Below are 13,869 nucleotides of genomic sequence, written 5' to 3'. Positions count from 1 at the left end.
AAAGAAAAAACTACCCAGGCCTTGAGAGACAAAATGCCAATTGATTTATTCCTGTTGCTATAAAAGGGAAGAGAAATAAAGAGAGCTGCCAAAGATACAAGCTCACAATCCCTAATCTGCAATTTCATATTATGAAAAAAGAAAACTACAGGAAAAAATCCGAGCCAGGTTTGTTTTTCAGTATATGTGTTGGCAAGCCTGGCGTGACCTGAATTCATTTGCCAGCAAGACTTGACTCGAATGACTTAAAGTTATTTATAGCATTTGTTTCTGCTACTTAAGTGAATATGCACACATTTCGCTGTAGAGATGCTAATGTGCTTGATAAGAAGGTATTGCACCAGCTCTGCTTAGGGTGTGGCATATCATATGGTATATGCACCGTCTTTCCTTTCTAAGATCCGCAGATTTAATAAATAAACTATTTGAAATCTATTATCCACTAAACTTCTTGGGATTAAGAACCCATGTAGCTGTCCTTCCAGAAAAGGAGTAACTCATCAGTGTTCACGAGAGGTTACTAATATTCCTGTCTTTCGATGGCCTTGAGGGTAGGCCAAAGGCTTGAAAAAGTTGTTTATGTCAGCTGCCAAGACAGTTAGAAAGAAATGGGAGGGGTTTTCATGAATCTTTAAAGCTCCTGGCTCCAGCAGACAGCTACAGTCTTCCCCATGTGTGTACAGGAAGAGGTGTATAAACTATTGCCCAGCGAGCAGTCCTGTGGCATCCTTCAAATGGGCTATACTTGATTCACACTTATAATTGCTATTTGCTCATGTGCTGGGGTATTCTTGAGAATGTCAGCTCTATAACAGCGCTATGTAATCCCCGATGGACCAGATCAGCACAGAAGCACTCCAGTGAGCAGGTTCTGGGAACTGCTGGGTCTCTTCAGCTTGTATTGAGCTTCTAGACCTCTTAAGATCATATTCAAGTTCGACTCCAAAATTGAATATTTCCTATGTCAGCAAACAACTGCTTAATGGTAGTTTATTTAATCCCAACCCCATGGTAATGTGATCCATTTCCTTATCAGAATATTTTAATTCAGTAATAGAGAAAAGAATTTTCTTTTTCGTCCTTCTGAACAGTTTTGTATACCTATTTATTTTAAATTGGCAAATAGAATTAGATGCATTTGCCATGCACAACATGTTGTTTTGAAGTATCTGCACAGCCAGGCATAGTGGTGCACACCTTTAATCCTAACACTTGGGAAGCAGAGGCAGGGAGATCTCAGTGAGTTCTAGGAAAACCAGAACTACACATGGAGATCCTGTCTCAAAATTAATCAATCAAACAAACAATCAATCAAAAAACTACAGTGCCGATTCTCCACATTCCCGGGTAACTAGATCCAGCCACACACACCCATTCTCTTCCTAGTGTTAAAACACATTTATCACCGGCTTGTGCGTGCTCGGAAAAGTAGAAGATAAAGTCAGGGATGTGGTTTAGTGTCCTCTGCTACTCGGGCTCTTGGACAGTCTTGAAATCCAGGAAAAAATGCTGAGTTTGTTCTCAGCAGAAGGGATTTGAAGTTTGGAGGGGCATGGCAAGAGTTCCTCTTAAGGAAAGAACTGTAAACCCATAGAATTAAAATCAGGTGCATGCATGATTGCTTATTTAGAATGAAAATTGCAACCGGTTTCAGATTTTTAGAAACTGACAGTTCTACAAATACAAAATCAAGAAGTAAAACCTCTTTGATAACTTTTGGTGACCTTATAATGTTGACTCACGTCCATTGGCTGCATGCTATGCTCGTACATCTTATTATATAACAAACAATTTTGTAATTTCTATCAAGAGCACAGAGAGGAGATTCTGTCTCTGGGGTTTGATGCTTAATGTCTTAACCATACCGACTGTTTTCTAATGATGTCATTTAAATGTGAAGGACAGTTATTACGCAGGAAAAAAAAGGTCTCATTTAGATTTCAGGACATTTTTAACTTCCTCCGTACAGTGACTCATCTGAAGCGAATATTTGAATTGACATCATTCATTAACCAATGCATCATCGGTGTCTTTGAGTCATTGGTGCCGTGTGCGTCAGCACAGTGAGCTGTAGGAGTTCCTGGTGGTTCTTTTCAGACTGGAAAGAACTATGTTCTAAGATAGATGCAAACTACAGAAGAAAGTCAGAACAACCCACAATAAATGTGTCCTCAAATCAGTTCCTTCTAACCTACATTCCCGATGCAGTCACGGTTGCTGTCACCACTGACTGCCATGGGGCAGCCTGAGGGGGTAGCAAGACAGGAGATAGCAGATATTTTAAAAACACTACCAGGCACCACGTTGCTAGAGCCCCCAGAGAGGCCTTGGGAGGGGCCAGTCCATACAAGTCAGCTTAATGGTGAATGCATTTCTGTCCATGCTAACCACATTAGAATTAAACACTGTAAGTACAGATGCTGCATTAACTCAGCTGTCTGTATTCACATTCTCATCAGCTGTTTTGCTTCCCTTGATTTTCCTGCTCGTTGCCTCTGTTTTTCCTTTGAAGTCTCCTTTGCATCTTTAAGACACTTGGTTTTGTTCCCTGCTTTCTCCTGCTTCACCGTTATCCGCAGGAACCACAAAGACCTCTCTACGCCGCTGCATTTTGTGTTCTGGTTCCTAGGAAGTGCCGCACACTCATATAGGTTTGGGAGCCGAGCATCTTTTTTGACCCTCAGAATATTTCACAGCATGAGACTTTCTAACACGTATGCAGAGACACACAAATGTTGACAGTGGTGTCAAAGCATGGGGAGGGGACATCCGTGCCAAATGGACCCTCTACCCATCCTTGTGTAAGTCTGCCCCTGGCAACACTTCAGAGAAAAGTGTTCGTCTTCTTGATTGCTTAAATCTTCTGCTGCTGTGTTTTAACATCTTAGAGCAGGGTGTGAAGAATGAGCCACAAGTTAGCCAGGAACACATCTTGTCAGGAAACACTGTTACTATGTTGACTGTCTTAGTGACTGTGACCTGCGCTAGAAATGTGCAACTAGCTGCTGTATCTTTATTGTTACCAGTAATTGATTTATGTCCACCTAAGGACAAGTTAAAACAAGAACAGAGATGCAACATTGGCGATTCATGCGCTGTCTTAAACAGATCGTCTCGGTATACGTTCAAAAGACGTCAGTGTGCTGCCCTGGTGCCTCCAAGAGTTCCCAGCTCCATTCTGGTAGACAGGCTGTGCAGCTCGGTTCCCTGGGCTGCAGAAAGAGGAGCTCCCTAGAGTGGATGGTGCTGCAGTGTGATGAGGAAATTAAATCTGGGGGCAGTAAGTGATGGGGGAGAATCTCATCCGGGGTCAGCGAGTGATGGGGGAGAATCTCATCCGGGGTCAGCAAGTGATGGGGGAGAATCTCATCCAGGGTCAGCGAGTGATGGGGGAGAATCTCATCCGGGGTCAGCGAGTGATGGGGGAAAATCTCATCCAGGGTCTGTGAGTGAAGGGGGAGAATCTCATCTGGGGTCAGCAAGTGATGGGGGAGAATCTCATCTGGGGTCAGCGAGTTATGGGGGAGAATCTCATTGACAGTGACCACGTAAAGACTTCTTCACAGAGGATGAGTTCCTTAGCAGAGGCCTGGAATGTGTGAGCAAACTCAACAGGAGGTATGGCCTGGGTAGGAGCCATCCCTACAGATCTCTGGCTGTGACAGAACCTGTGTAAATGTGATTAGCAAAGACTGCTTGACCTCTGTGAGGAGAAAGGCTGGACTGGGGTCTGCTTTGCCTGAATGACAACTGAAGTCAAGAGAAACAAGACTGGAAAAGAGTGTAGAATTCTGAATCCACACAGTAGAGCCCTGACAGTAGGACTTATTTTTTTATAATTTGCTGACTCACTGATTAAATGATTGTGACCTGGCTTGTGACCTGGCTTCCATTAACAGAGGCAGAAAGACAGAGAATTACTTGTCCATTTCTTCTCAATTATAAAGGGACAATACTGTTTGCATAGGACCAGGGATAAGTTCATTTTAGATACAACTTTTAACTGAGTGAAGTGATTCAGACCAAGTTTACTATAAATACTTTTTTAGAATTACAGTGGCCCGGTGGTGGTGATGCATGTCTTTAATCTCAGCACTTGGGAAGCAGAGACAGCTGTATCTCTGTGAGTTTGAGGCCAGCCTGGTCTACAGAGGGAGTTCCAGGACAGACTTCATACCTACAGAGAAACCCTATCTCAAAAAACCAAAACAGAAGAAAAAAAGAAAAAGGGAGACAGAGAGAATGAGAGAGACAGAGAGTTACAGTGATGTGGAGTTGGGATGTAGCTCGGTGGTAGATTTTCAAGTACAATTAGAAGTCATTTATTAGGGCTATAAGTGCAATTAACCTGAAACCTAATGCTTAATTTTGATGCCAATATCATACCAGGTTAATATCTTTTTAAAGTTCTTTCTTTCAGTTTTGATAATATATCATTTCACCCTTCCCTTTTCCCAAACCCTTCCATTAACCCCGCACACCTGTTCTTTTTCAAATCCATGGCCTATTTTCCTATCAATTGTTATATGGGGGGTGTTGCAGTATTCCTAAATGCATGAGGACAACCTGCTCAGTCCATATGACGACATATGTATGTATGTTTTGAGGGCTGACCATTTGGTATTTGATAAATACTTGGTGAGTTCTCCCTGAGAAAGACTATTTCTCCTGCTCTTGGTGTTCATTCATTGCCTGCAGTTCTTTGTGCAGAGTGAGACTTTGTGGGCTTTTCCTCATCCAGGTTAGCATGTCTATGGCTGTTGTCCTTGTCTGGCTCACTTTTCTCATAATTAAAATGATCTGAGTTGGAAGCCAGGAGAGATGGCTCTGTCGATATAGTGTTTGCCTTCCAAGCACGAGAACCTTGGAAGTTTGATTCCTCAGAACTCCTGTTAAGAACAAACCAAGAAGCAGACACGGTGGTGCCCATGTACTTGTAATCCCAACACTGGAGAGGTGGAAGCAGACAGACCCTTGGGACTCACTGGATAGTCAGCCTAGCCTCCTCGGTGAGAGACCTTGTCAGAACAACCAGATAGAAAGTTCCTGAGACTGACAGCTGAGATTATCCTCTGGGCTCACACACACACACACACACACACACACACACACACACACACACACATTATCTGAGTTGGCAAATTTTTTGGTATGTTGTTTCTTTTTTATAGAATGTAGCAATGTATAAAGTCTTTTTTAAATAGCTTCTCACTAGTTTTTAAAGCAAATGACTCATCAAGAAAACTTCTGGAAAGTTAACCTTTGTATTTGTTCTGTGAGCCCAGTTAGGAGGCTATCACAGTGATCCGGAAGAGAGAGCCTGTCCTCTAAGGAGGACGCTGAAGCAAAAGAAGGGCACAGAAAGAGTCCCCGGAATTGGGTGGCTATGAGAGCAGAAAGGGAGAAAAATGGTCAGGTCGTGTGAGATTATGTCGTCCACACAGCGTCTCTCTTCTAAAACAGATTACTGTGCTCTGTCTAGATGTCTAGAGATGACTGAGATCATGACCATATTTAAGGAGCTGGAGCATTTGCGGTTTTCTCTCTTTATCAATAACGAAGCAGTAACGGTATTAAGGCATGACCCTAAGTGGGAATAAAGGCGCAGAAACCAGTCCCAGTGTGCTCTGACCATGTGAGTCAGCTTCAGGCGATGGAAGACGCTGTAAAAGAAAAGCAAAGGGAACAGGAGTGGATGCTATGTGGACCGAGAATATTCTGAAGTGGGTTCTGATTCTGATGTATTGGCTGTCATGCAGCCGATTAAAGTGGGGGTGCATAGCATAGTGCCTAGAAGTGGGGCACATAGTGCGTAATGGAGTACCTAGAAGTGGGGGGTCACAGCATAGTGCCCAGAAGTCCAGGTCATAGCCTAGTGCCTATAAGTAGAGGTCCTAGTATATCCCTAGAAGTGAGGGTGCTTACCATATGCCTAGAAGTAGGGGATGTATAGAGTATCCCTAGAAGCGGGGGTCATAGCATATACTTAGAAGCTAGGGATGTATAGTGTACCCCTAGAAGTTCACAAAAGCTCATTTTCTAGGGTGCAGATTTTTATTTCTTGGTGGGTACTGTGAAAATTTGGACAGAACAGATTTTATGTGATCTTGGCAGCTGAGGACTGTACAGTCTGAATTTTAACTCATTTCCAGAGCTGTATAGACTTTATGAACTCTTGTCTCTGTTCTGATTCGTCTTGGTGCCCTCATCTTAGCATGTCCTTCTTGCTTTTCTTCTTTTAAGTATATTCAGTTGCTAATCTGTTGACCTGCCTTACTGACAAGCAGACACATTCATGTCCTGGGACTGAGCAGCATTTTGTGTGTATGAACTTAAAGCATTTCCACTGAAGGGCGGGAAAAAAACACACCAGTCAAGAACTTGCAAGTGGAGCCTCACTGACTGTGGCTATGACCTCCTGTAATTGTTGCCCAACACATAGCTAAGCGGAATCTCTTCATGGACTGAACTGTCTCTGCAAACGTTAAGGAACACAGCTCTTGGCTGATAAGATTCAACATTGAGCAGAGCCCCAAATCCCTCACTCCTAGGCCTGCCTATGAACGGAGCCTCTGGAACAACTTGAGTTGGAAGAAGACGCATTGCCTCCACCTACACTATAGCTAGCATTTTCTCTTACTTTACAGTTTCTGTTCAAAATTTGTTCTTTGTAAATATCACAGCTACCACAAAGCAAAGATTTCTATTAGCCTAACATAATATAAGCAAGAAATCAAAGCACCTCGCAGAGTAATTTACCCAACCACAGGAAGCAATATAAGCCAGAGACAGAATCTGTAGGGGGGATGTAGTGTGATTTTTTTGATAAATGGTAATTAAATTTAATTTTCTCTCAGGAACAGATATGATCAGGTATTTCTTTCTTTTCTTTTCCTAGGATAAATGAGTGTTTGAAATGTTGACTAGTACACGTGGTCTGGACTGAGAATGACTCTGGATACCAGGAGTCACCTCCTCAGCCTCCACAGCAGTTCTGGGATGTGGGTTGCCGTTGTTTTCCCCAGTTTTTAATAGTGGAAATCAGGGCACAGAAGTAGCAGTGTCTTGCCTGGGGTCACCTAGTAAAGAGATGTGAACGTAACGATCATAAGATTGACAGCCTGATTCAGCTACCTGCTCTCCTAACCCTACACATCGTACTTGGAGAAGATTCAGCAGAGGCAACTGCACTGTAAAAAGTGGGAGGAGACCAAGGCTTCTAATTTTGATTTACTAAATATTAAATGTCTACAGGGGATGGCTAGTAGCCTTTAGATCTCTTAAGTAGAAATCTCTTGGAAGATATAAACCTACCTATATCAGTTACTTTTCTCATCGCTATGAAAATAACACCTGGCAGGAGCAATTTAATGAAGAGTTTGTTCTGCCTCATGGCTGAAGTACAGTTCATTACATCAGAGAGAGTGTGATAGCAGAGGCATGAGGCGGCTGGTTACGACACATCCGCGATCGGGAGCAAAGATGAACACCAGTGCGCCATCATTCACGTTATCCTTTTTCTGTCAGCAAGCTCAGCTCGTGAAATGGTGTCATCCACATTTGCTGTGGGTCCTCTCTCTTCCCTAAGCCCAGTGTAGAAATTCCCTCTCAGATACACCCAGAGGTGTGTTTCCTAGGCAGTTCTAGATCCTGCTTGTCCACTTGACAGAGTATTGACCATTGCACTGGGTCATTGTGGAATGGATTCCATTAAAGGCCTGAAAAGGGGGTAATAGAACCAAAGGAGGTGAATGTCAAGGAAAGAAATAATTAATGCAGTTTAGGTCTACTAGGGATTAGAATGGTAGTTACCAAAACTGGAGGGTGGAGATGGTGAGCAAGGTAAAGAGAGATACAAGGCAAAGGGTACAGTTTCAGTTAGAAAAGAGTAGAACCCGATAGCCAGAGAAATGCAGAAAATATGAATTTATGAAGCAGTGTGGCAAATGTAGACATGTGTTTAAGAAAAGGCATTGTTATCCACATATTGTTTGTCTCAATATAAATCCTACACTATTATCGGCTATAATCTGGAACAGGACTTTAAATGCTGAGGAGCTGTGAAGACAACCCAGTGTTCTTGTGCATGACTTGACCATGCTAAGCAGGTTTTGTTTTGGTTTGGTTTGGTTTTTGGTTTTTCGAGACAGGGTTTCTCTGTAGCTTTGGTGCCCATCCTGGAACTAGCTCTTGTAGACCAGGCTGGCCTTGAACTTTCAGAAATCCACCAGCCTCTGCCTCCTGAGTGCTGGGATTAAAGGCGTGCACCACCACCTCCGGGTAAGCAGGTTTTTTTTTTTTTTTTTTTTTTAAATAGCATAGATTCAAAGACACAGTTTAGTGGCCCAGTTCAGGATATCTCAGTGAAGAGTAAAGAGCTGCTTCTTGATGGGCAGATTCAAGGTAGTACCCAGCACTTTTAGCACAAAGGAAGAGATGGCTTGTATCATAGTGCGGTGCAGATGTGTCCTAAATCTGAGGTAACCTGTTGGTAAAACATCTGTCACTAGACACCACAGTGACAATGCTCAATAACAGTGTGTACAGCTGTTGCTGTCTGTCTGTCTTTATCACTGATAATCATTAATTTAGAATTAAGAGCTGACAACTGAGACAGCTAGGCAGAGGATTTATAAAATCTCTTTACATAAAATATATGGTCCTCTCTCAAATGCTTGGCTTGGTGATCATATGCAGTGCTATGTGGTGCCCAGACTTCCTCAGCAAATTGGAAAATTTCATTAATTTTGTTTATTGACTCTACGCTTCATAAGTTTTTAACCTTGTAAGTAAAAATGAAAGTGGCAGCCTTACTCATAATCTGGCAAGAAACAAAGGAAATGCTTGAAGGTTTTGTGGGTGTTTCTGAGACAAGGTCTCACTGTGTGGCCTGGCGCTGTCTCTCCTGGATATCTTGACACAGACCAGGCTGGCCTCCAACTCAAAGAGACCCACCTGCCTCTGCTTTCTGGGTACTGGGAATAAAGGTGTGTGCCTGACCTTTGAACTTCAGACCCATCTTAAGCACAGTGTTGTCTCTGAGACCATAGTTGTAACCACGGTTTCCAGTGATCTTCCTATGTTACCCAATCGCTAAGTTCTCACACTGTTGTTGTTTTAGAAGGAGTGATTGCATTAAAGTGGTCTGGTATAGGATCAATGGGTCTGCAAATGAGGATATTTTGCATTTGACACTTATCGTCTGGCCTTATATTTGAGACTTGTCTGTTGGATATCTTTGATGTGAGAGGGAAATAAAGAGGCACCCGTCTCAGGTACCCGAGCCTCACAAAAGCAGTAACTCTGCATGTCACATCTGGGTACAGGAAGTCGAAAGTAGCATTAGGCCCCAGAATATGCAAGAATGCGTGAAGAGTCACCCACTCCTCCTCTCTCCCACCAAGAGAGTCTGGAAAAGAACAAACTTCACCACAGTGACGGAAATCTCTGTGGCAGGGTTTGTGTAAAGAACAGTTTGTATCCATTTAGCAGCTTCACTCTGAGTGGGTATGGGACGTGAGTCCTCCGCCGGACCGCTGCCACTTATAAGGGCCACTCATAAAAGCCTCTGAGTGAGGCAGATCTCCAAATATGAACACCTCTCCAGAAGATTCTCCCGCTAGTGGAAGTCCCCATCTCTGTCCCCTTAGCACTTTCCCTGAACCCAAGTCATGGCCTCCCAGATGTTCCCCTTCCCTTGGAGCCCTTTATGATGGCCTGATGCATTTATCGTCAGAGTACCGTTTGATTTCTTGGCACTGCTGAAGATGTGCCTGAAAGACTGGGGACTCAGTGAGCCTTACACACAAGGGTACAGGAGAGGTCAATTACTTACAGACAGAAAGTGAGCTCAGGTGAGGACAAGTGAGGCTGGAGCTGGAGAGTGAGCTAACACGGTACACAAGTCTTGTGAGAGCTGGTGAGGACCCCTTTACGGTGGTAACGCGGAGAGGGATTAAACGGCTCACTTTTAGGTCGTAGAGAATTTTATGATCCAGTGACTGAAAAAAAAATGTGAGTCGCCTGCCATGGTCAAGAGTCAAGTGTCTCTGTTTCATAGGCATGCCATAAGTTTAAGCTCAAAATACTGAAATAGCAACGTGAGGGACCTGATAGAAACGGTGATTGTGTCGGGCTGCCTTGGGTATCTGTCTGGCCTGTGTCCACATTCTTTCTATGCTTGCTTTATAAACAGCTTGCAAGACTTCGCATTCCGTGTGTAACTTTTGGGTTATTATTCTGCCCTTCTCAAGAATTCACCCCGCTCATTGACTTTTAAGCGCCGGGGCACACAAAACATAAAAGGAGCAGGCAAATAGCATTGAAACCTTCAGGCTAGTCTGGACTTTCCCCGAAATACCGTTCTCTGCCAGGCCTCATTCTTCTTCGTGCTGAAGTTTGTCCCATAGATCCTGGCAGCTTCCATTTCCCGCCACACAATTTGTTGTTTATTTTAATCAGCTGCTCGTGACAGGTAGAATTTAGCAGCAGCCACAGTGGCATTAGGTGGATTTCCGAGTAGATGGGTGTAGCCAGTGGCCTTCTGTTAGATGCTCCTTTCTCTCATCCTTCTTTGTATACATTTCGGCTGTGAGAATAAATCTAAGAAAACACCTGTTTGGCCTGTTAGCTCGTTGCCAGCGTTGGCAATCCCGGATGAACTGGTTTTGTACTAGACACCACTGAAATGAAATAGAGCCCTACGAAAGCTTGGCAACCCTGACTGCTGCCAATATAAAACCACCGCCAGATGCTGTTTGCTGAGACGCGGTGCCTTCTAGCAGATGGATGGAAGTTAAACACAAATTGTACTGTTTCTTTTCCTTTTGGTTCATTTGTTTTTATTGAAATATAGAAATTTTGCTGTATTAGTTACAGTCAACTTGTAGCAAATGCTTCATTGCTGTTTTGGGGTTGTCTGAGATCTTTGAAATTACACTCAGACCATTCTCTATTATGTGAACTTATTAGAAATGGAGAATCAAATTCATCATCGGTTCTAGAACTTCCTTTGGTACTCATACTCCAGGACTGAAACTAATAATGAGAAGTAAGAACCAAATACTCACCATGGACTTTCTGCCTCTGCCTCAGATATTAAGGCCTTAGTCAAGGAACACCTGTCCCATCTCCAACAGTAATCCTTTGGAACCGAGTGTTCTTACAGTATTTTGCTTTCTTCTACGCTGCTGCACCATTGAGATAACCCATAAACTAAGAGAATGGTGACTTTGTTCCCCACTTCAACGACTCATACAGCATTTAAAGCAATCACTATCAATTACTATTTACTTTCAACAGCAACAATGGAATTATTGATCATTCAGAAAACTGACCTATCTCTTGCCACAGAACTGTGTGTTTTACTGTAACATAAATAGTTCGTATTCTCTAGATAAATCTGAAATTTGTCTTCTGCACCTTCCTTCTTGTTCCAAAGATGGTTTATTAAATCACATTTATGATAACAGAACACAAGAAATTTCAACATAGTGGGAATCGTGGACTAAACACGGATGTTTTTAAAGCATTGAAAATCTTTATAGAGAAGAATCATCTGCAATTGCATTGTGTTTTGATCTTCAGGTTCATTCTTGTTCTTTCTTCCAGGGTCGGGATCCTGCCGATTTAGCTACTCTGACCCCAGCATCACCGTGTCATACGCCAAGAATAACACTGCCGACTGGATACAGCTTGAGAAAATTAGGTGTGTTATCGCTAAAGTATTTGCATCTGAGATGCTGGGCATAGACTCTGTTCCTCTGTTTGCTTCACTCCACCCCTGGCCTTTCTTTTCACGGTTAGAACACTTCGGTTATTCATTTCTCCAGTTGTGAGTATACCTGTGACGGCCTGTCTTAGTTGAGGGAGATATAGCGAGATATATCTTTCTCATTCATAACTTCCTACTGTTAATACGCCGTCTACCAGACTGTTTGGGGTTCCAGCACATTTGGGATCATAACTTCTAAGGGAGCATCCTTTGCCACATAACCTCACCAGCTGCGGCAGGTAGGCCTGAGATACAGACCCGAGAGTATGACCAGCGACTGACTGCCCACGTCCATTCCTGTCCACGGTGACAGGGTCCATAGCTGCGAGGCCTCTCGTGTCTCATCTGTAATTCTATCACTTAGCTTGTAATGTCCCTCAAGCCTCTCTTTATAGCCTGTATTTTCCTTATTTCAAGAGTTCTCCCATAAGGAAATGAAATAGGATACTCCAGACAGAAGGGACGCCATAATGCTGGAGAGATTTGATGAAGTTACAAAGTCCCGAATCATGTTTACCAATAATGCAGAGTTTAAACCCTGAAATAAACTTCAAAGCAGATGATTAATTAAAGGAATAAATATACAGAGGAAAGCAATGGCACGCTGCTGCTGCGTTGATGGCCACAGCTCCACACTTGTATTAAAGATTATAGTGACTAGGTTAGTTCTTAAACTGGAAAAAAAAATTAAGTAGAGTATTTTCCATCAGTTTTGATATTTGTTTTCCATCAGCTCTTTCCTTTATATTAAAAGAACAATGATCTGTTTAGGGAAGCAGAAGAAATATTAGGCTGATAATCTTTAATACTAACCAATTTGTACAAGGCTTCTAGAAGTATATCAAAAAATAAAACCCACATATCTAAGCTCTAGTCTGACAAAACTAAGAAAGGTAACTCTAAGATTTTCATAAATTATCTCCCCTTTGACTGGATAAGATATAATTTATGGGTGGTTACTGCATGCTGAGCTCCGTCATGCTGGGCCAACTTTATGATAATATCTCTTCTCAGTTGTAGAATTTCGAAAATACATTTATATTGGATTCTTAGGCATCTAAATGTGTGTAAGCAAACCAGCACATATATAGAAATTTTACCTATATCCCTGCAGATTTTTTCTACTATGTTATATCATAACCTAAATAAGTTATAGTGTGTGTTTGTTGCTGGGAAACAGCTATATCGTGATAAATGATGGAAGTACACATTGATCGCACATATAAAGATCACACTCAGCTGACTACATTAAATATTTCTCACGAAATGGCACTTTCAATTTTAGGCTGGGTAGCAAACCACCGTACTCACGCATGCAAATCTCCCTTACCCTTGGTGATCAGCGTGAATGGTTTTTCTGACTACCATCTGAAACTAAAGTATATTCTCTTCAGCATTTGAAATTCTTTTTGAAGCTAAAAAAAAAACATGAAATACTGTAAAAGAAAAGGGAATTGATTACCCCCAAAGGTGAGGTGCACCATCTATAACCCCACTGACAAGCCTGAAGATATATATATGCTTCACTGGTGGGTGAAAAATACGGCTTTCTCTCCAGCCCTTCCAGCTGATTTATAGGGAGCCCAGCCTACCACTAGTTTGCATTTTAAAACCGTTTTTAATCTCAGCTAAAATGACCGTTTTTAGAGCAGCAGATATTTCTTTTTGGTAGAATGAAAAGATTAATAAAACTTGTATTATATAGCAGAAAGAGATAAATCCTAATAGATGTGATATAAAAAGCCTATTAAATTTTATCTTTTCCAAAGATTGACCTGGATACAATTGTGAATAATTATAAGTGAATACAATCATCAAATGTAAAAAATGCATCTGATGACTGAAAAAATAAATATTATATGAAGACTAATTTGTCATATACCTGTAACTATAAGTATATATACCTGTATATATATTTAATAAGGTCATTTACAGTGACCTCTAATCAATGCATAATTTCAAATAATCCATATTAATTTCTATTTTTTCCTTTTTTCTTATCAAGTGAATGGTTTTTAAATAGAACATCTACCATGTGCCAGAACTCTTCTAGATACATTTGATTCTTTTTGTATAATCCTAACAGCTGATGCCAC

General features: G+C 41.9%; 1 protein-coding gene across 1 annotated transcript in view; it reads left to right on the top strand.

The window, feature by feature from the left end:
- Reln (reelin) overlaps positions 1-13,869 on the top strand; it is a 420,580-nt gene that overhangs the window by 230,373 nt on the left and 176,338 nt on the right. Inside the window, exon 9 of the mRNA XM_050139698.1 lies at positions 11,611-11,707. Coding sequence (XP_049995655.1) covers positions 11,611-11,707 — 97 coding nt within the window. The remainder of the gene's footprint in view (positions 1-11,610; positions 11,708-13,869) is intronic.

The sequence above is a fragment of the Alexandromys fortis genome, unplaced genomic scaffold, assembly GCF_014885135.2.
Source record: "Alexandromys fortis isolate MF-2015 unplaced genomic scaffold, M_Fortis_MF-2015_v1.1 scaffold_38, whole genome shotgun sequence".
Taxonomy (NCBI): domain Eukaryota; kingdom Metazoa; phylum Chordata; class Mammalia; order Rodentia; family Cricetidae; genus Alexandromys; species Alexandromys fortis.
Note: the sequence above shows the minus strand (reverse complement) of the source record. Positions and strands in the feature narration are given on the sequence as shown.